The sequence below is a fragment of the Coregonus lavaretus genome (assembly GCF_964263955.1).
Source record: "Coregonus lavaretus genome assembly, chromosome: 11".
Classification (NCBI taxonomy): Eukaryota; Metazoa; Chordata; class Actinopteri; order Salmoniformes; family Salmonidae; genus Coregonus; species Coregonus lavaretus.
The window spans coordinates 45,394,492-45,416,594 of record NC_139998.1 but is presented as its reverse complement, the minus strand read 5'-3'; the positions used below and the strand labels follow the sequence as shown (position 1 = coordinate 45,416,594).

General features: G+C 40.6%; 1 protein-coding gene across 1 annotated transcript; it reads left to right on the top strand.

Moving 5' to 3' along the window:
• The first annotated feature begins 4,419 nt into the window (after positions 1–4,419).
• On the top strand, positions 4,420–17,661 carry LOC311137200 (N-acetyllactosaminide beta-1,3-N-acetylglucosaminyltransferase 3-like). The gene is made up of 2 exons (XM_084171560.1): positions 4,420–4,531; positions 16,016–17,661. Exon 2 carries the CDS (start codon positions 16,026–16,028, stop codon positions 17,184–17,186), a length of 1,161 nt encoding a protein of 386 aa, XP_084027686.1. The 5' UTR covers positions 4,420–4,531; positions 16,016–16,025; the 3' UTR covers positions 17,187–17,661.
• The last annotated feature ends 4,442 nt before the right edge of the window (positions 17,662–22,103 follow it).

Sequence of the window (22,103 nt, the reverse complement as noted above, 5' to 3'; positions counted from 1 at the left end):
GAAGTTTACAAACACCTTAGCCAAATACATTTAAACTCAGTTTTTCACAATTCCTGACATTTAATCCTAATAAAAATTCCCTGTCTTATGTCAGTTAGGATCACCACTTTATTTTAAGAACGTGAAATGTCAGAGTAAAAGTAGAGAGAATTATTTCTTTCAGCTTTTATTTCTTTCATCACATTCCCAGTGGGTCAGAAGTTTACATACACTCAATTAGTATTTGGTAGCATTGCCTTTAAATTGTTTAACTTGGGTCAAACGTTTCAGGTAGCCTTCCACAAGCTTCCCACAATAAGTTGGGTGAATTTTGGCCCATTCCTCCTGACAGAGCTGGTGTAACTGAGTCAAGTTTGTAGACCTCCTTGCTCGCACACGCTTTTTCAGTTCTGCCCACACATTTTCTATAGGATTGAGGTCAGGGCTTTGTGATGGTCACTCCAATACCTTGACTTTGTTGTCCTTAAGCCATTTTTCCACAACTTTGGAAGTATGCTTGGGGTCATTGTTCATTTGGAAGACCCATTTGCGACCAAGCTTTAACTTCCTGACTGATGTCTTGAGATGTTGCTTCAATATATCCACATAATTTTCCTTCCTCATGATGCCATCTATTTTGTGAAGTGCACCAGTCCCTCTTGCAGCAAAGCACCCCCACAGCATGATGCTTCCACCCCCTTGCTTCACGGTTGGGATGGTGTTCTTCGGCTTGCAAGCACCCCCTTTTTCCTCCAAACATAACAATGGTCATTATGGCCAAACAGTTCTATTTTTGTTTCATCAGACCAGAGGACATTTCTCCAAAAAGTACTCTTTGTCCCCATGTGCAGTTGCAAACCGTAGTCTGGCTTTTTTATGACGGTTTTGGAGCAGTGGCTTCTTCCTTGCTGAGCGGCCTTTCAGGTTATGTCGATATAGGACTCGTTTACTGTGGATATAGATACTTTTGTACCTGTTTCCTCCAGCATCTTCACAAGGTCCTTTGCTGTTGTTCTGGGATTGATTTGCACTTTTCGAACCAAAGTATGTTAATCTCTAGGAGACAGAACGCATCTCCTTCCTGAGCGGTATGACGACTACATAGTCCCATGGTGTTTATACTTGCATACTATTGTTTGTACAGATGAACGTGGTACCTTCAGGCGTTTGGAAATTGCTCCCAAGGATGAACCAGACATGTTAGAAAATGTAGTCAAGATATTATGTGTGTAGTAAATCTAAGTAGGTTGATGTGTATGATATTGGATGTGATTTAGTGAGAGTGTGTTTGATGTCTGGATAAGAGTACGACTATAATGTGTGATGTTCAAATAAATAATAACCCAGACAATGTGCATGGTTGAGTGTCTATGTGTGTAACATGAAGTGAGTATAGCCTTAATATTCAGGATGATAATTGTAATCCATTTCGTATCACCATCATAGTTGTATCATAGTTGCATCATAATTACATTTAACATAATTTTCATCGAAAAACACATCCCAGCATTTCCATAGCAATTGACATTTCACATGATCATGAAAAAGACCTTGCATTACTTTAGAGACGGCTTCACTACAGTACAAATATATCCTGTACAATATGTCGTAGCCGGCCGCGACCAGGAGACCCATGGGGCGGCGCACAATTGGCTCAGCGTCGTCTAGGGTAGGGGAGGGAATGGCCGGCAGGGATGTAGCTCAGTTGGTAGAGCATGGCGTTTGCAACGCCAGGGTTGTGGGTTCGATTCCCACGGGGGGCCAGTATGAAAAATATAAAAATAATGTATGCACTAACTGTAAGTCGCTCTGGATAAGAGCGTCTGCTAAATGACTAAAATGTAAATGTAAATGTACATTTGTCATCACACAGGACCACGTGCTGACACAGACCAATCAAGGGCCGGAAGGCTACGAGGAGGCTCCTGGTTGACTCTCTCAGGCAGGATGAAAACGACTACATCGACCATTATCATGACGACTAGTTACGGCCACTTTCACCATGATCCTTAGCGATGTTTTTGGTGCCATTCAGCCCCTTGGGTATAATAAGAACTGGAGACTACGTCCAATAAGTCCGACCATTGTATTCTAGGTACTCACGTTCACATATGCCTATTCATGGATTGTCTATATCTGGGTTGCATCCGGTTTATACGGACCAACATTACATGCACACTAGCACTCAGTTGGAACAGGGAGCAGTGTGAGCAGCAACAACGTCATCATGTCATCCAACATGTCAGACATTGGATGAATCTAAAATGTTAATATCTTCGGCTGTAAGTGATGGAAAAATATTGGCCTCAGTGACAATTATTTGAATAATTCAATGAATGTTTTCTGCACAAAGGTAATGTGTGTCTCATTAGGAATTTTCTAATCTGACTTCTCTATGTGGCCATCTATGGAAATTGTCTTTCTGGGCCGGGAGTCTGTTAAACTGCTGTACTGAAGCAAAACTGTAGGAGCAGTCGAAGCCATGCTTCTAGACAGGAACTCTGGCCCCTTGCATTCAGCCCCATTGAGCAATATTTTTGTATTTGTATTTATTATGGATCCCCATTAGCTGCTGCCAGCTACTCTTCCCGGGGTCCAGCAAAATTAAGACAGTTCATGCAATTTACAAAACATTACAATACATTCACAGATTTCACAACACACTGTGTGCCCTCAGACCCCTACTCCACCACTACCACATATATACAGTACAAAAATCCATGTGTATGTGTGTGTATAGTGCGTATGTTATCGTGTGTGTGTATGCATGTGTCTGTGCCTATGTTTGTGTTGCTTCACAGTCCCCGCTGTTCCATAAGGTGTTTTTTAATCAGTTTTTTAAATCTAATTGTATTACTTGCATCAGTTACTTATGTGGAATAGAGTTCCATGTAGTCATGGCTCTATGTAGTACTGTGTGCCTCCAATAGTCTGTTCTGGACTTGGGGACTGTGAAGAGACCTCTGGTGGCATGTCTTGTGGGGTATGCATGGGTGACCGAGCTGTGCGCCAGTAGCTCAAACAGACAGCTCGGTGCACCCAACATGTCAACACCTCTCATGAACACAAGTAGTGATGAAGTCAATCTTTCCTCCACTATTAGCTCTCTGTGTACATCCAAGGGCCAGCCGTGCTGCCCTGTTCTGAGCCAATTGCAATTTTCCTAAGTCCTTTTTTGTGGCACCTGACCACACGACTGAACAGTAGTCCAGGTGTGACAAAACTAGGGCCTGTAGGACCTGCTTTGTTGATAGTGCTGTTAAGAAGGTAGAGTAACGCTTTATTATGGACATACTTCTCCCCATCTTAGCTACTGTTGTATCAATATGTTTTGACCATGACAGGTTACAATCCAGGGTTACTCCAAGCAGTTTAGTCACCTCAACTATTTTTCATCTTCAAAGTGGTAGGCATATTGTGTAAATCAAATGATACAAACCCCCAAAAAATCCATTTTAATTCCAGGTTGTAAGGCAACAACATAGGAAAAATGCAAAGGGGGGTGAATACTTTCGCAAGCCACTGTATGTATTGGGGACTGAGGAAGGGTTAGTCATTAAAAATAATGTCAACCCTTATTATTTAAGCGTGTCCATGGAACTTATTATGTGATTTGTTAAGCCAAATTGTACTCCTGAACTAATTTAGACTGAATACTTATGCAACGACTATATTTTAGTTATTAATTTTTTATTTATCTTCAAAAATCTTCTCCCACTTTGACATTACAGAGTATTTTGTGTAGATTGTTGACAAAATATGACAATCCAATCCATTTTAATCCCACTTTGTAACACAATAAAATGTGAAGAAATCCAAGTGGTCTGAATACTTTTGCTAGGCACTGTGTGTATTCTGTCTGTCTATGTCTAGCATATTTTCAAATACAATGTTTATATTCCTATCTCTAATAATTTAATGTATTAATTCAATTAGAAAAATGTAAAGGTATAATCTGCATTTCAAACAACACTAAAATGTCGGCCCCGCCACTGTTAATTTAAACAGCTGACAGATGGGGTTGGAGAAATGGAACCACTCTCAAATTCATAGACAAAGCTATGGATGCAAGGACTGACATCCATCAGCTCAAATTTGAGTTTTAACCAATTACATTGTTTACAAATAATGGAGTTAAAAAGCTTATATTTTGGGTTCTGATGGGGTACAACATTTAAACTAAGCTCATGAGGTATTTTATAAGTTATATTCTTCAAATCAATGGGTATCATTAATTTATGTATATCATGAATCAGTATATCACAAATTGATGTACCAATCGCAGATTGCCCCTTTAATTGATACGTGACGTTTTTCTTAGCCTATGATTCGTAGGGTTGGGACTTGGGTTGACGGAGGCTGGGACTTGGGTTGACGGAGGCGCTCAAAGCAGGAATATAAAATCTAACTGGCGGATAGAGGCCACTGCTCAGGAGCGAGTGCATTTATAACACCCAGCGCTCACGGGCGAGTGTATTTTTAACTGATTTCCAGAGGGCCCCAAGGTAACACCTGTTCCAGCCGTTCTGTCAATTGGACCCAGGCCGAAAAGGTAAGAGACAACGACTTGAATGTGCATTGAAAATATGGAGATATGCTTTTCTATGACTAAGAATGGGTTTTATACTGTAAATTCGTCATCGTACAAATACAGATTTTGTAGGCATATATTAATCTAATAGCCTAATAGTCACTAAAAAGTAATTATTTGTGCCAGTTCAATATAATACATGCGAACAAACAAATAAACGGTTTTTGGATGGTCCAATACAATTAGAATAAAGTCGTGCAGATCAGTAGGCTACCCAGAGCAAACTTGAGGAACTACAGTATATGCACCAGCCACTATCACTTGTACGCCTTACAGCGCAATACCTACTCGTATATGAGACGTTTGTTTTATTACTGTGGCAGAGGCAAATGTGGTTATTATAAGAAATTGTTAACCTATAAATTCACTGTTGGTTAAAATGTATTAAAATAGCGAATTACCACAGTCTCTTGTTGGTCTTAAAACGGGCATATTTGTACATGATTGACTGGGGAAACACCTTTCCTGTTATTTATGGATCCCCATTGTCATCAAGTGCATCTCAGGTGCTGAATGAAAGGTTAGAAGACATATTTTCCGGAAGTTATAAATATGTCTTATATGGACATAAAAAAGGACGTATTTTCCGGACATTGAAAATATGTATTTTCCGGACATTGAAAATATTTATTTTCCGGACGTTGAAAATACGTATTTTTCAGCCATTGATTGTATGGCCAAATTTCAACTGCTATACATTCTCAATTAAGTAAGCATTATATCACAATAATACTTTTCACACCTCTTAATAGGAAAGAGGAGCCAACTAAAGATTGCAACTAAATATTTGTTATTTCTCCTATCTATCACATGCACTAATGTTAATTTTTTCAAAAGCTTTAAAACTAGCAGCAATGATGTTCAAATACTTTAACATACAGAATAAATCAACAGACCACTTCAACTACAATAACAGTTACAGATAATATTTTAAAGCGCCTGCTGATGTAAATGTAAAAACAAACACTTGCAAAGCATGCTGGGTATTAATGTAATGAGCTCTGCCCCCAAACAAGTACAAATTTGGTCAGTGCGGACCAGATCCAAATCTGAACGAATCATAGACGTCTAGGCTATGATTCACAAGTTTGAACATCACTGAACAGTACGTCACAGTTTAGTACAGTAGAGCACAGTATTACACAAGAGTACAGTACAGTATGGTACAGTACCGTTTAATTCATTAGAGTAGAGTACAGTAGAGTACAGTACAGTACAGAATAGGTTAATTCAGTAGAGTATAGTGCAGTACGGTACAGTAGAGTAGAGTTTAATTAAGTAGAGTACATTAGAGTTAAGTAGGGTACAATACAGTACACTATACTTTACTGTACTCTAGTGTGCTCTACTGTATTGCAATGTACTGTACTTTTCTTTACTGTAATGTGTACTGTAATGTAATGTACTCTGCTGTGCTCTACTGTACTTTGCTGTACTGTGCTGTCCAAACTTGTGAAACATAGATGTCTATGATTGGTTCAGATTTGGTCCGGTCCGGACATTTTTCCAGTTGTTTGAAAACTTGCTTGTCCACTATGCAAAGCATGTCTTTGTGAATGTCCATAACTGTTACGTGGCTTGTTCCACTTATTTTCACCAGACATGACACAATTTGATGAGTTGCCATCCTATTGCCTTGCATTTCCATTACTGCAGTCCTATGATGCAATTGAGAAAATTGAATGCATATGCCAAGCTACTACCTAATACTGATTTTATCTCATTTCTGTTGGAATTTCATTATTGGCACACCCCTGCCCAACCCCTGAAGGACGTAATTGTCCAAAGATCGAAATGATTTGTATCAATGGTACTCTTCTACATCATAGATTTTTTTATTTGATTTAGTAGGATCCCCATTAGCCGACGCCAATGGTGACAGCTAGTCTTACTGGGGTCCGACACATAACGAAAAATACTTTACAATTTACATACATTTAAAAACATGAATACGTAGTGTGTGTGTGCATCTATCAGTTACACATACAGTTGAAGTCGGAAGTTTACATACACCTTAGCCAAATACATTTAAACTCAGTTTTTCACAATTCCTGACATTTAATACTAGTAAAAATTCCCTGTCTTAGGTCAGTTAGGATCACCACTTTATTTTAAGAATGTGAAATGTCAGAATAATAGTAGAGAGAATGATTTATTTAAGCTTTTATTTCTTTCATCACATTCCCAGTGGGTCAGAAGTTTACATACACTCAATTAGTATTTGGTAGCATTGATTTAAATTGTTTAACTTGGGTCAAACGTTTCGGGTAGCCTTCCACAAGCTTCCCACAATAAGTTGGGTGAATTTTGGCCCATTCCTCCTGACAGAGCTGGTGTAACTGGGTCAGGTTTGTAGGCCTCCTTGCTCGCACACACTTTTTCAGTTCTGCCCACACATTTCCTATAGGATTGAGGTCAGGGCTTTGTGATGGCCACTCCAATACCTTGACTTTGTTGTCCTTAAGCCATTTTGCCACAACTTTGGAAGTATGCTTGGGGTCATTGTCCATTTGGAAGACCCATTTGCGACCAAGCTTTAACTTCCTGACTGATGTCTTGAGATGTTGCTTCAATATATCCACATAATTTTCCTTCCTCATGATGCCATCTATTTTGTGAAGTGCACCAGTCCCTCCTGCAGCAAAGCACCCCCACCGCATGATGGTGCCACCCCCGTGCTTCATGGTTGGGATGGTGTTCTTCGGCTTGCAATCCTACCCCTTTTTCCTCCAAACATAACGATGGTCATTATGGCCAAACAGTTCTATTTTTGTTTCATCAGACCAGAGGACATTTCTCCAAAAAGTACGATCTTTGTCCCCATGTGCAGTTGCAAACTGTAGTCTGGCTTTTTTATGGAGGTTTTGGAGCAGTGGCTTCTTCCTTGCTGAGCGGCCTTTCAGGTTATATCGATATAGAACACGCGTTCTGTCTCCTAGAGATGAACGTATTTTGGTGCGAAAAGTGCAAATCAATCCCCAGAACAACAGCAAAGGACCTTGTGAAGATGCTGGAGGAAACAGGTACAAAAGTATCTATATCCACAGTAAAAACGAGTCCTATATCGACATAACCTGAAAGGTCCTCTGGTCTGATGAAACAAAAATAGAACTGTTTGGCCATAATGACCATCTTTATGTTTGGAGGAAAAGGGGGTAGGATTGCAAGCTGAGTGGTATGACGGCTGCGTGGTCCCATGGTGTTTATACTTGCGTACTATTGTTTGTACAGATGAACGTGGTACCTTCATGCGTTTGGAAATTGCTCCCAAGGATGAATCAGACTGAGGTCTTGGCTGATTTCTTTTGATTTTCCCATGATGTCAAGCAAAGAGGCACTGAGTTTGAAGGTAGGCCTTGAAATACATCCACAGCAGGGACGGCCTGTTCAATAGGGCGATATGGGCGACGCACTGCCAAACGGGAAAAGGAAGGGATTTTTTTTCTAATCAATTATATCACGGCAACAGTAGTTATCAGTGTTGTAATCTATACGTCTGATCTGCCACAGTGCCACACTGCCACTAAATGTCGAATCAGGCTAAAGTCGTGCTTCAAATGGCTCCACCCCCTTTTGGGGCGATTTCAGTCAGATTGAAAATCGCCCAGAACTTCTGTCATAGACTCCCATGTAAAATCTATTTTTTTCAAATTTCAGAGCCTTCAATACAATCTCAATGGGTGTCTGTGGGCTTGCACTTACGCGCTTTCGTCATACGTTACGTAACCATGAACGTAACTGAGAAAAGAGTGGATTGTTTGAAAGAAGTTCCTTTTTGTCGGCGAACAAATGAAGATAAATTGGCAACGAAACAATTAGGACCTCCCAGACCAAATTTAATAATTCAACAGGTTTCTACTAAATGCGGAAAGTCCTACACCCGAGGATTTTCCAAAAATTGGTACGAACGAAAAAAGACATTGCCACTCACTCAACTGGATGACGAGGGATACAGGCTAGCTGTCCGCCGCCACAACGATGAGGTTAGTGTTGATAATCACAAGTTTACTGGATGTGGATATGGTGTAATAAAGGCAGTTTATTCAGAGGTAAATATATCTGGAATCGCGTTCACGGACCCGTTCGTCAAACTCTTAAAAATGAACTTGGGCTGGGAATTGCCAGGAACCTCACGATAAGATATATGCATCAGCATTGCGAGTCTCATGATTCTATACGTATTGCGATTCGATACTGTGATTTTATTGCGCACCATATGTCTGTTGCAGAGGGATCAGAAAGCCATGAGAACGAGTTTTGATCAGTCATGGAAATAAAAGTGCTGAAAACAAATTGGCTCCCAATGTGAAAAGATTGAGAACAAGCTATGAAGGAACAATAATGGTGTTTTGGTGCAGGTACAGCCAACTAGCGCTAAAATATTGCGATATTGTCAATACAGTATATCGTAAAGTATCACTATGTAACTCGATTTCTTTCACCCCAATCCCTCAAATTAACGGTAAATAACTTAATTGTTTGCCCCACATTTAGCTAAGATGATTAGCTAGCCAGCTAAAATGTTTTAGTTAGTTAGCAGTCGCATCTACAATAGTTTACTGTCAATAACATGTCTCCAAAAATGACGTGGTGTCTCCAATTGTGTTGACATTTTACAATTGCAATGCGCATCCATGAGTATCCACTTTCTGTAGCTCAGCTGGTAGAGCATGGTGCTTGTAACGCCAAGGTAGTGGGTTCGATCCCCGGGACCACCCATACACAAAAATGTATGCACGCATGACTGTAAGTCGCTTTGGATAAAAGCGTCTGCTAAATGGCATATTATTATTATTATTATTATTATTATTATTATTATCTGAAGAGAGCCCCGAAACATTGTGTGCAGACATTTTATGCAATAAATGAAGTAGGTTCAATCTAGTAGTTCTGATCTTCTGATTGGTCCTGATGAGTTGGGCGAGGTCCCCTGCAGGCTACTGTCACTGTTGCATTGGCTCTGAGTCGGGTTCTCTGTCTTCAAATGTTCAGCCTAAGAGAGGGGATTTTTGTGTGTGTGTGTGTGTGTGTGTGTTTAACAGTGATGATGTGTGTGTGTGTGTGTGTGTGTTTAACAGTGATGATGTGTGTGTGTGTGTGTTTGTGTGTGTGTGTGTGTCCTCAGAGCAAGAACTCGTGAGTTGGAAGAACTGAGAGGCCTATGGCGTGGGTGTTGTCCTTGGCCACCTGCTGACAAGGCTGACAAGATAGGACCCTTTTGTCCATTGTTATTGGATAGGAACAGAACTTATAACCAGCTCCTGACCTAAATAGATCTTAGCACAACATTTTACTCAACATATCATATTCCATATTCACTATAACAAATATATTTACTACGACATTAGCAAGAACCGCCACATCCTCAGCCGGCTAATCCAGTGTGTGAAGTTTTGCGGAGTGTTTGAGTTAGCTTTGCGAGGCAAAGATGAAACTGAGGGCTCCACCAACCCTGGTAAGCCAACACTTTTGAGATCAGTCAATAAATGCTTCTGGTATTGACTTATATGCTGCCCCTGTCTTCATGTTGTTGCTGGACATATCTTTTTTTAAATGTGTGTAGGTCACCTAAATCATCAGAAAAATTGCCCCTCCTGAGAATTTTTTCAGGAGCCGCCACTGATCCACAGGTACACCTCCAATTGACTCAAATGATGTAAATTAGCCTATCAGAAGCTTCTAAAGCCATGACATCATTTTCTGGAATTTTCCAAGCTGTTTACTTTTAGTGTATGTAAACTTCTGACCCACTGGAATTGTGATACAGTGAATTATAAGTGAAATAATCTGTCTGTAAACAATTGTTGAAAAAATTACTTGTGTCATGCACAAAGTAGATGTCCTAACTGACTTGCCAAAGCTATAGTTTGTTAACAAGAAATGTGTGGAGTGGTTGAAAAACCTACAGTGAGGGAAAAAAGTATTTAATCCCCTGCTGATTTTGTACGTTTGCCCACTGACAAATAAATGATCAGTCTATAATTTTAATGGTAGGTTTATTTGAACAGTGAGAGACAGAATAACAACAAAAATTTCAAAAATGTTATAAATTGATTTGCATTTTAATGATGGAAATAAGTATTTGACCCCCTCTCAATCAGAAAGATTTCTGGCTCCCAGGTGTCTTGTATACAGGTAACGAGCTGAGATTAGGAGCACACTCTTAAAGGGAGTGCTCCTAATCTCAGTTTGTTACCTGTATAAAAGACACCTGTCCACAGAAGCAATCAATCAATCAGATTCCAAACTCTCCACCATGGCCAAGACCAAAGAGCTCTCCAAGGATGTCAGGGACAAGATTGTAGACCTACACAAGGCTGGAATGGGCTACAAGACCATCGCCAAGCAGCTTGGTGAGAAGGTGACAACAGCTGGTGCAATTATTCGCAAATGGAAGAAACACAAAATAACTGTCAATCTCCCTCGGCCTGGGGCTCTATGCAAGATCTCACCTCGTGGAGTTGCAATGATCATGAGAACAGTGAGGAATCAGTCAGATCTTGTCAATGATCTCAAGGCAGCTGGGACCATAGTCACCAAGAAAACAATTGGTAACACACTACGCCGTGAAGGACTGAAATCCTGCAGCGCCCGCAAGGTCCCCCTGCTCAAGAAATCACATATACATGCCCGTCTGAAGTTTGCCAATGAACATCTGAATGATTCAGAGGAGAACTGGGTGAAAGTGTTGTGGTCAGATGAGACCAAAATGGAGCTCTTTGGCATCAACTCAACTCGCCGTGTTTGGAGGAGGAGGAATGCTGCCTATGACCCCAAGAACACCATCCCCACCGTCAAACATGGAGGTGGAAACATTATGCTTTGGGGGTGTTTTTCTGCTAAGGGGACAGGACATCTTCACCGCATCAAAGGGACGATGGACGGGGCCATGTACCGTCAAATCTTGGGTGAGAAACCTCCTTCCTTCAGCCAGGGCATTGAAAATGGGTCGTGGATGGGTATTCCAGCATGACAATGACCCAAAACATACGGCCAAGGCAACAAAGGAGTGGCTCAAGAAGAAGCACATTAAGGTCCTGGAGTGGCCTAGCCAGTCTCCAGACCTTAATCCCATAGAAAATCTGTGGAGGGAGCTGAAGGTTTGAGTTGCCAAACGTCAGCCTTGAAACCTTAATGACTTGGAGAAGATCTGCAAAGAGGAGTGGGACAAAACCCCGCCTGAGATGTGTGCAAACCTGGTGTCCAACTACAAGAAACGTCTGACCTCTGTGATTGCCAACAAGGGTTTTGCCACAAAGTACTAAGTCAGTTTAGCAGAGGGTTCAAATACTTATTTCCCTCATTCAAATGCAAATCAATTTATAACATTTTTTACATGCGTTTTTTTGATTTTTTTGTTGTTATTCTGTCTCTCACTGTTCAAATAAACCTACCATTAAAATTATAGACTGATCATTTCTTTGTCAGTGGGCAAACGTACAAAATCAGCAGGGGATCAAATACTTTTTTCCCTCACTGTAAGTGTATATAAACTTTCGACTTCAACTGTACATGTCAGTACGTACACACAACAAGTAGGTCACATGGGGGAGAAGCATTGTGCTGTGAGGTGTTCTTTTACCTTTAGATTTGTGTGTATTGTTGTGAATTGTTAGATACTACTGCACTGTTGGAGCTAGGAACACAAGCATTTCGCTACACCCGTAATAACATGTACGAAATACAGTGGGGGAAAAAAGTATTTAGTCAGCCACCAATTGTGCAAGTTCTCCCACTTAAAAAGATGAGAGAGGCCTGTAATTTTCATCATAGGTACACGTCAACTATGACAGACAAAATTAGAAAAAAAAGTTCCAGAAAATCACATTGTAGGATTTTTAATGAATTTATTTGCAAATTATGGTGGAAAATAAGTATTTGGTCAATAACAAAAGTTTCTCAATACTTTGTTATATACCCTTTGTTGGCAATGACACAGGTCAAACGTTTTCTGTAAGTCTTCACAAGGTTTTCACACACTGTTGCTGGTATTTTGGCCCATTCCTCCATGCAGATCTCCTCTAGAGCAGTGATATTTTGGGGCTGTCGCTGGGCAACACGGACTTTCAACTCCCTCCAAAGATTTTCTATGGGGTTGAGATCTGGAGACTGGCTAGGCCACTCCAGGACCTTGAAATGCTTCTTACGAAGCCACTCCTTCGTTGCCCGGGCGGTGTGTTTGGGATCATTGTCATGCTGAAAGACCCAGCCACGTTTCATCTTCAATGCCCTTGCTGACGGAAGGAGGTTTTCACTCAAAATCTCACGATACATGGCCCCATTCATTCTTTCCTTTACACGGATCAGTCGTCCTGGTCCCTTTACAGAAAAACAGCCCCAAAGCATGATGTTTCCACCCCCATGCTTCACAGTAGGTATGGTGTTCTTTGGATGCAACTCAGCATTCTTTGTCCTCCAAACACGACGAGTTGAGTTTTTACCAAAAAGTTCTATTTTGGTTTCATCTGACCATATGACATTCTCCCAATCCTCTTCTGGATCATCCAAATGCACTCTAGCAAACTTCAGACGGGCCTGGACATGTACTGGCTTAAGCAGGGGGACACGTCTGGCACTGCAGGATTTGAGTCCCTGGCGGCGTAGTGTGTTACTGATGGTAGGCTTTGTTACTTTGGTCCCAGCTCTCTGCAGGTCATTCACTAGGTCCCCCCGTGTGGTTCTGGGATTTTTGCTCACCGTTCTTGTGATCATTTTGACCCCACGGGGTGAGATCTTGCGTGGAGCCCCAGATCGAGGGAGATTATCAGTGGTCTTGTACGTCTTCCATTTCCTAATAATTGCTCCCACAGTTGAGTTCTTCAAACCAAGCTGCTTACCTATTGCAGATTCAGTCTTCCCAGCCTTGTGCAGGTCTACAATTTTGTTTCTGGTGTCCTTTGACAGCTCTTTGGTCTTGGCCATAGTGGAGTTTGGAGTGTGACTGTTTGAGGTTGTGGACAGGTGTCTTTTATACTGATAACAAGTTCAAACAGGTGCCATTAATACAGGTAACGAGTGGAGGACAGAGGAGCCTCTTAAAGAAGAAGTTACAGGTCTGTGAGAGCCAGAAATCTTGCTTGTTTGTAGGTGACCAAATACTTATTTTCCACCATAATTTGCAAATAAATTCATTAAAAATCCTACAATGTGATTTTCAGGAAAAAAAAAACTCAATTTGTCTGTCATAGTTGACGTGTACCTATGATGAAAATTACAGGCCTCTCTCATCTTTTTAAGTGGGAGAACTTGCACAATTGGTGGCTGACTAAATACTTTTTTCCCCACTGTATGTGTATATGACCAATACAATTTGATTAGATTTTTTGCTTTATTTGTTTTTAAACCAGGTTTGCTGTTCACTTGCACTATATAAGATGGAAGGTGATGTCCATGCACTCATGTCTCTGTATAGTACTGTACGTTTCCTTGAATTTGGTGGCATGTTTGGTGGGGTAATTGTGTCTATCAGTGTTGTGTGTGTAAGTTGACTATGTGAACAATTTGGAATTTCCAACAACTGAATGTTTCTTATACAAACAAGAAGTGACGCAGTCAGTCTTTCCTCAACTCTTAGCCAAGAGAGACTGGCATGTATAGTATTAATATTTGCCCTCTGATAGAGATAGATAGTTTAGTTATTTTGATGGTCAATGGTAAATTCTAAATGTCATTATGATAGCACAGCATCCTATTTTCTGAATTAATTATGATCTTGTGTTTTTTATGGACAAATATGAAGCAAGCAAATTTCGAAGGAAAGTTGAAATAATTATTTTATCTCTTAATTATAAGTTGAATACTTTTTAAAACTGCCAGCTCATTTCCTTTCCAAGACCGCAACTTTCTTTTGGTTTTCTTATTGAAATAAGGTCACGTCAATCATCATTATTTTATTAGCCAATCAGCAGCCTTTTTTCCTGGGATTTAGTGTAGGACCAGAACAGGGCTCAGGCAGCCTGTAGTTTCCATTCTTATAACCAACCGGTTTTTCATCCTGCTTATTCTACCTCCTTAGAAAAAAAATGCTTTTCTTTCTGATGTTTTATTGTGTGTGCAGCTGAATGTAAATGCCAAAATCCTGATGTCTTGTTGTTTGGAGCTAAATAGTGTCTTTTGTAAATATTTACCATTTGTGTTAAACTTCTCGCGTACTCCCGCTAGCGTTAGCATTAGCATTGTCATCCGGAATGCATTACTATTTAGCATGCTTATTAGCGCATTGTTAGCATTTCTATGTGGTGCTATGCTATTTTCGGTTGTAGGTCGCTCATGCTTATTAATGCTTTATAATGTGTAGATATTTCTACATTGCTCTATTGTTTCGTTGTGCATCTAGCACGTGTTTGGGTCCACATAGCCTGTTTAGTTTGTTGACATGGAAATAGGCATATTTTCCCATACTGTGCTATAGCCTAAATTCTCCCCTTTTCTTTACAGAACCATAAATAGTATCATAGAGAGTGGTGTTGTATGTGTGTGTGTGGATCTTCACTAAACCTTGAACTGGAACTACTGCTTCCTTGTGTTCTGAACAGACACCCTGTGGTGGTTGCTACCAGCCTAAAATCCACCGCCTATGTTTTTTTTAATCCCTTTTTATTGGTCCATCGAGTTCATAAACAACCCATATTTTTCAATACTATTTTCCTCACTAATGACTGTCTCATTCATTTTATGCTTGCTCGACAAACACACATTTCGTAGGGAGCATGGTGTTAAACAAGTTTTCTGCAGACATATGTTGGGCATGCAACTGCAAACATTTTTTTGGCTTGAAGTTAACACTGTGTCATCTAAAATAGCTGTTCTTTGTACGGGGGACATATCATACAGCAGTGGTTGTTTTACAGGAAACACACCAGTGTGTCACGTCACACACATGTACAGTGCCCTCCGTCTGTAACTTTCTCACTCATTCACGATTCATTCAGGATTATCTGTAATCATGGTAGCATCCACATTAATGTAGAAGTGTTTAGAAACATGTTCTATTCCTATTTACAATAAAGTGACTCCAAAATGACACAATACATTATTTACCATTTATTTATATTTGGCACAAAATAATCTGAAACACAACTAAAACAAACAGCAAATGCATCCAACAAGTTTGTAGAGTCACAAGCTTGATGTAATCGTTGCATGCTAGAAATATGGGACCAAATACTAAACTTTTGGCTACTTTAATACACATATAAGTGACCTTGTGACCCTAAAATGGGGGGACTATGTACAAAAAGTGCTGTAATTTCTAAACGGTTCACCCGATATGGATGAAAATACCTTCAAATTAAAGCTGACAGTCTGCACTTTAACCTTGTAGTCAAAGTGCAGGAGTACTGAGCCAAAACAACAACAAAATGTGTCACTGTCCAAGTAATTACAGAGGGCACTGTATCTCTGGCCCATTTTATGCCTTTAATGCCTTATTTTTTCTCATTACAGAGCAACAAAGATGAGAAGGTCTTCTCGTTTGCTTGAGGCAACATCTTTACTTGTGATCAGCACACTGTGCTTGGTCATAATTTTTATGAAAGAGGACATTCCTCCCGAAAAAAATTCAAACCCTGTCCAGATAAACAGAAGGGAATCAACCTATCAAAACAGACCTCAGAAACCAACCAGTGAGAGCGCAGGTGTTTCTACCTGGGGCCATTGTGAACGGAATGAGTCTGCGGCCAATGTGTCAGGGTTTTCTTCTCTGCCTGTTCACATCCAAGACTTCCTCTTCTATCGTCACTGCCGCCACTTCCCAATGCTATTGGATGTACCTGATAAATGTGGAGGCCCTCACAAGTCTGCTGACGTCTTCCTTCTGCTGGTCATAAAAAGCTCACCTGCGAATTACGACCGCCGTGAGGTACTACGGAAAACCTGGGCCAATGAGAGACTGCAGAACGGAGTGTGGATCCACAGGATTTTTCTCTCGGGAACAACAGGCACAGGCTTTGAGAAGCGCAAGCTAAACAAGCTTCTACGACTGGAGAACCGTGAGCATAATGACATCTTGCAGTGGGACTTCAACGACTCCTTCTTCAACCTCACCCTGAAGCAGATCGTGTTCTTAGAATGGATGGACAAGAACTGCCGCCAGGCCCGATTTCTCCTCAACGGTGACGATGATATCTTCGCCAACACAGATAACATGGTGGACTACCTTCAGAGTCTAAAAGACAACGATGGTGACAAGCACCTTTTTGCAGGTCATCTAATCTGCAATGTAGGACCCATTAGAGAGTCAGGGAGCAAATACTATGTCCCAGTCCAGGTTCAAGAGTCAGACTCATATCCCCCTTACTGTGGGGGAGGGGGCTTCCTGCTCTCTGGATACACAGCTATGGCCATTTACAAAATGACCCATACCGTTCCCATTTTGCCAATTGACGATGTCTACATGGGAATGTGTCTGGAAAAGGCTGGTCTTGGGCCAGAGTCCCATTTCGGAGTCAGGACTGCTGGACTTCATGTCCCCTCCCAAAACGTGGACGCTTACGACCCTTGTTATTACAGGGAAATGATTTTAGTACACAGATTCCTGCCGCATCAGATATATATTATGTGGCACGGAATACATGAACCTAACTTGAAATGTGGGAATTCGCAAGGTTCTCTATAGCCACCTGTCTCGTTGAAATCAGTTGCCTGCTCAGGTTTGTTTTTCCAGTCTTTTTTTTTTCAAACACGTGTGTGATGTCTGAAAGCTGTTTCTGTTGTTGTTGTAAATATAGCATTTAGTTTAAAGACTCATTTTAAGATGTACATTATGGGATTGATTGCTTCTTCTTCTGTGTATGTACATAAAAATTATCAAAGTTTATATAATGTATTGTTTTAAGTCTATCAGTATCACTTCTTTCTATTTAATAAATGAAAACATGCATATTCAAATATAAGGCTTCTAAAATAAAATGCATCTTTGATTTTTGTCATGTGTTTGGCTTTAGCTCATTCTGGCGATAGTTGTTAAGTAATTGATGAGGTAAATATTATTGAGTATATGTTTATAAAGTATATGTTTTTATTGTTCATAAACCCACCAGACCTTAATAAACCCACCAGACCTAAACCCATAAGCCATATTTCACAATAATTTCCACTGCAGATCACCATAAACAATGGATTTCATGAATTAATATGTCATCCTTTTCTCTTCAATACTTCAGCTGTAGACACACATTTTAACATTTATAGTATGAAAGTAATCATATTATTACATAAACTGGAGACATTTGGAAGCATACAAACAACATTCTGTTATTACAAGTGCCTAATGTCTGATACTGTATTGAGTATATAATGTGTAGAAATCAAATCAAATTGTATTGTATTGGCCACATGCGCCGAATACAACAGGTGTAGACATTACAGTGAAATGCTTACTTACAGCCCTTAACCAACAATGCATTTATTTTTTAATAAAAAAGTAAAATAAAATAACAGTAGGGAGGCTATATATACAGGGGGGTACCGGTGCAGAGTCAATGTGCGGGGGCACCGGCTAGTTGAGGTAATATGTACATGTGGGTAGAGTTAAAGTGACTATGCATAAATAATTAACAGAGTAGCAGCAGCGTAAAAAGATGGGGTGGGGGGGGCAGTGCAAATAGTTCAGGTAGCCATGATTAGCTGTTCAGGAGTCTTATGGATAATGGTGTTGATGTGAGCCATGACCAGCCTTTCAAAGCACTTCATGGCTACAGACGTCAGTGCTACGGGTCGGTAGTCATTTAGGCAGGTTATCTTAGTGTCCTTGGGCACGGGGACTATGGTGGTCTGCTTGAAACATATTACAGACTCAGTCAGGGACATGTTGAAAATGTCAGTGAAGACACTTGCCAGTTGGTCAGCACATGCTCGGAGTACACGTCCTGGTAATCCGTCTGGCCCTGCAGCCTTGTGAATGTTGACCTGCTTAAAAGTCTTACTCACATTGGCTATGGAGAGCGTGATCTCACAGTCGTCCGGAACAGCTGGTGCTCTCATGCATGCTTCAGTGTTGCTTGCCTCGAAGCGAGCATAAAAGGCATTTAGTTCGTCTGGTAGGCTCGCGTCACTGGTCAGCTCACGGCTGGGTTTCCCTTTGTAGTCCGTAATATTTTTCAAGCCCTGCCACATCCGACGAGCGTAAGAGCCGGTGTAGTATGATTCAATCTTAGACCTGTATTGACTCTTTGCCTGTTTGATGGTTCGTCGGAGGTCATAGCGGGATTTCTTATAAGCGTCCGGGTTAGAGTCCCGTTCCTTGAAAGCGGCAGCTCTACCCTTTAGCTCAGTGCGGATGTTTCCTGTAATCCATGGCTTCTGGTTGGGGTATGTACGTACGGTCACTGTGGGGACGACATCATCGATGCACTTATTGATGAAGCCAGTGACTGATGTGGTGTACTCCTCAATGCTGTCTGAAGAATCCCGGAACATGTTCCAGTCTGTGCTAGCAAAACAGTCCTGTAGCTTAGCATCTGCGTCATCTGACCACTTTTTTATTAACCGAATCACTGGTGCTTCCTATTTGCACATAATCTCTTGCACATCTAGCATTCCAGTGTTAATACTATTGTAATTATTCTGCACTATAGCCTATTTATTGCCTTACCTCCATAACTTGCTACATTTGCACACACTGTATATATATTTTCTGTTGTATTTTTGACTTTATGTTTTTTACCCCATATGTAACTCTGTGTTGTTTTTATTGCACTGCTTTGCTTTATCTTGGCCAGGTCGCAGTTGTAAATGATAACCTGTTCTCAACTGGCTTACCTGGTTAAATAAAGGTGAAATAAAAAAAATAAAAAAAATCCTTCCAGTGTCAGGTGCGAGCGTGGATGTGGTGTGGGAATCAAGCGCAGGACAACAGAGGCTTCATCCAAAAGTCTTTAGTAAAGACACGAAAAACAAACAAACGGCTACAAACGAGCCGGAGGCAAGTGGTCCCGAGTGGCGCAGTGGTCTAAGGCACTGCATCGCAGTGCTAGCTGTGCCACTAGAGATCCTGGTTCGAATCCAGGCTCTGTCGTAGCCGGCTGCGACCGGGAGACCCATGGGGCGGCGCACAATTGGCCCAGCGTCGTCCAGGGTAGGGGAGGGAATGGCCGGCAGGGGATGTAGCTCAGTTGGTAGAGCATGGCGTTTGCAACGCCAGGGTTGTGGGTTCGATAAAATAATGTATGCGCTAACTGTAAGTCGCTCTGGATAAGAGCGTCTGCTAAATGACTAAAATGTAAATGTAAATAAAGTAAAAAAAATGTTGTAAAGTGGTTATCCCACTGGCTATAGGGTGAATGCATCAATTTGTGAGTCGCTCTGGACTAGAGCGTCTGCTAAATGATGTAAATGTGCCCTTGAGCAAGGCTCTTAACCCTAATTGCTCCTGTAAGTCGCTCTGGATAAGAGCGTCTGCTAAATGACTAAAATGTAAATGTAAATGTAAGTGAACTTACGCACACTGCGTAAACCACAAAGTACAAACAAATGCGCACAACAGCGCGGACACTCTCTCAAAATAAACAAATGGAGAAAATATAACTCACAGCTCCTGCTGACCGGTGAAACAATTACACACAACACAAGACTCAAACAACGAGAACTTATAGGACACATAATAAGCACAAAACAGAAACAGGTGTACCAATAAGACAAAACCAAACAAACATCGAAACATACAACGGTGGCAGCTAGTACTCCGGGGACGACGACTGCCGAAGCCTGCCCGAACAAGGAGGAGGAGCAGCCTCGGCCGAAACCGTGACATCCAGCACCTAAAAGTCTGTCACTATCTAGGTTTCCATCCAATCGGCGACAGATTTTTATGCGAATATTCTAGAATCCTTGTAAAGAAAATATGTGCATTTTCCCATCAATGGTATGTTTCCACCAAATGGATTTGTTGCGGATAAAAATCAGTGCGTGATGACATAGTGGACACAAAATATACTTTTTCGCTCAAGTTTTCATGTACTGAATAAAAATCTAAAATGCAATGTGTTTCCATCGCATTTTCTACCGATAGTTTTGTTACAAAAACTGTTGTGGCCCTGTGTAGCTCAGTTGGTAAAGCAATTGCGCTTGCAACGCCAGGGTTGTGGGTTTGATTCCCACGGTGGGCCAGTATGAAGAATGTATGCACTCACTTAACTGTAAGTCACTCTGGATAAGAGCGTCTACTAAATGACTAAAATGTAAATGTTAAATAGCAAATGTGCCTACTCTGGTATCAGGTCTTGGCACCTGCGCTCTAGCCAACAGCTTGCAGATGCTGTGCGGGTTGGCTAGTTTACATGTTGACATTAGTATGGATAAGAGTGAGAATATTCTTATTTGTCAAGCATCATTCATGTCACCAGAATAAGACCCTCGATATTTATTGGAAATCAGCATCAAGCTCATCAAGTGAAGCTCATCACCGTGCACTTTCACCACTATGTGAAGTTCATCATAATTTAGTTGATCTGTAGCCTACTAAACTGCTTGGTTTCCCGAGTGGTAGTGGGAGGACCACACACCATATCATCGCGTGACTCCAAATTTCCTTCAATATGATGGTTATTATATCAATATTTGCGCATAAACACATTTACACTGCCATTTCCTGCGTAATTAATTTTACCGACACAAAAAGATCCCACCATGTCGAACGAACAAATTATCAGTCTGCATTTATAAAATTACACCGAAAGTTGTTGCCATCACAGCTGTTCTTGATTTTTTTTTATATTATATGACTTTACTCGCATAAAAACTGTGGATGGACACTTGATTAGTGATATGAACACTTAGTAGAACTGTAATACAGAAACCAGCTACCCTCTGAATGTACACATTGTGTGTATTATCTGAAAAAATAGTTATTCTATGGAAAATGTTATTCCTATAATTTCCTCCAATATTCTATATGTACAACTTGTTATGTTATTTGGGTTGCTATAACACTTGGTTTGAAGTGGCATTTAGGATTTGAGCATGCTTTTTGATGTATCCTGCCATAGGCCCTACCACCAGTCCCATTGTTTCACTAGCAGTGATGCTAATGCTGGCTGTGGAGTAAGTAAATAAAGAAAACTGAGCCATATTTTTTGTCATTGTCTCACAGGATCAATGGATGAATCACTTTCTGTCAATAAAATTACGTTTATTTCAAATCTTAGTGTACCGCCCCGTTCTTACCACATAAATATGGCAACATTAATATTTACTTCTACAATCAAATGAAGGCAAATCAGCTTTTTAGTACTAATAAGGATTGTACTTTGGAAAAAAGCTGCACATTATTTAAGGAGAAAATGCATATTTTCGTTTTACATAATATGCAAATTAACAGTAATTTTGCTCAAATAACAGTCTGTTGTGTAATTTTTTTGTTGTTGATAACATTACATGTCTAATGATATTTTGATAAGAATTAAGTTTATATTTTGCTATGATTGTTGCTCTATGATTGTCGCTTCAAAATGACCCCAGTTGGTAATCCATGTATGTAAAATATGTTGGTAGTATGAGAGTTAAGTCGTCACCTATAGTACTTTGTCTGTAATGC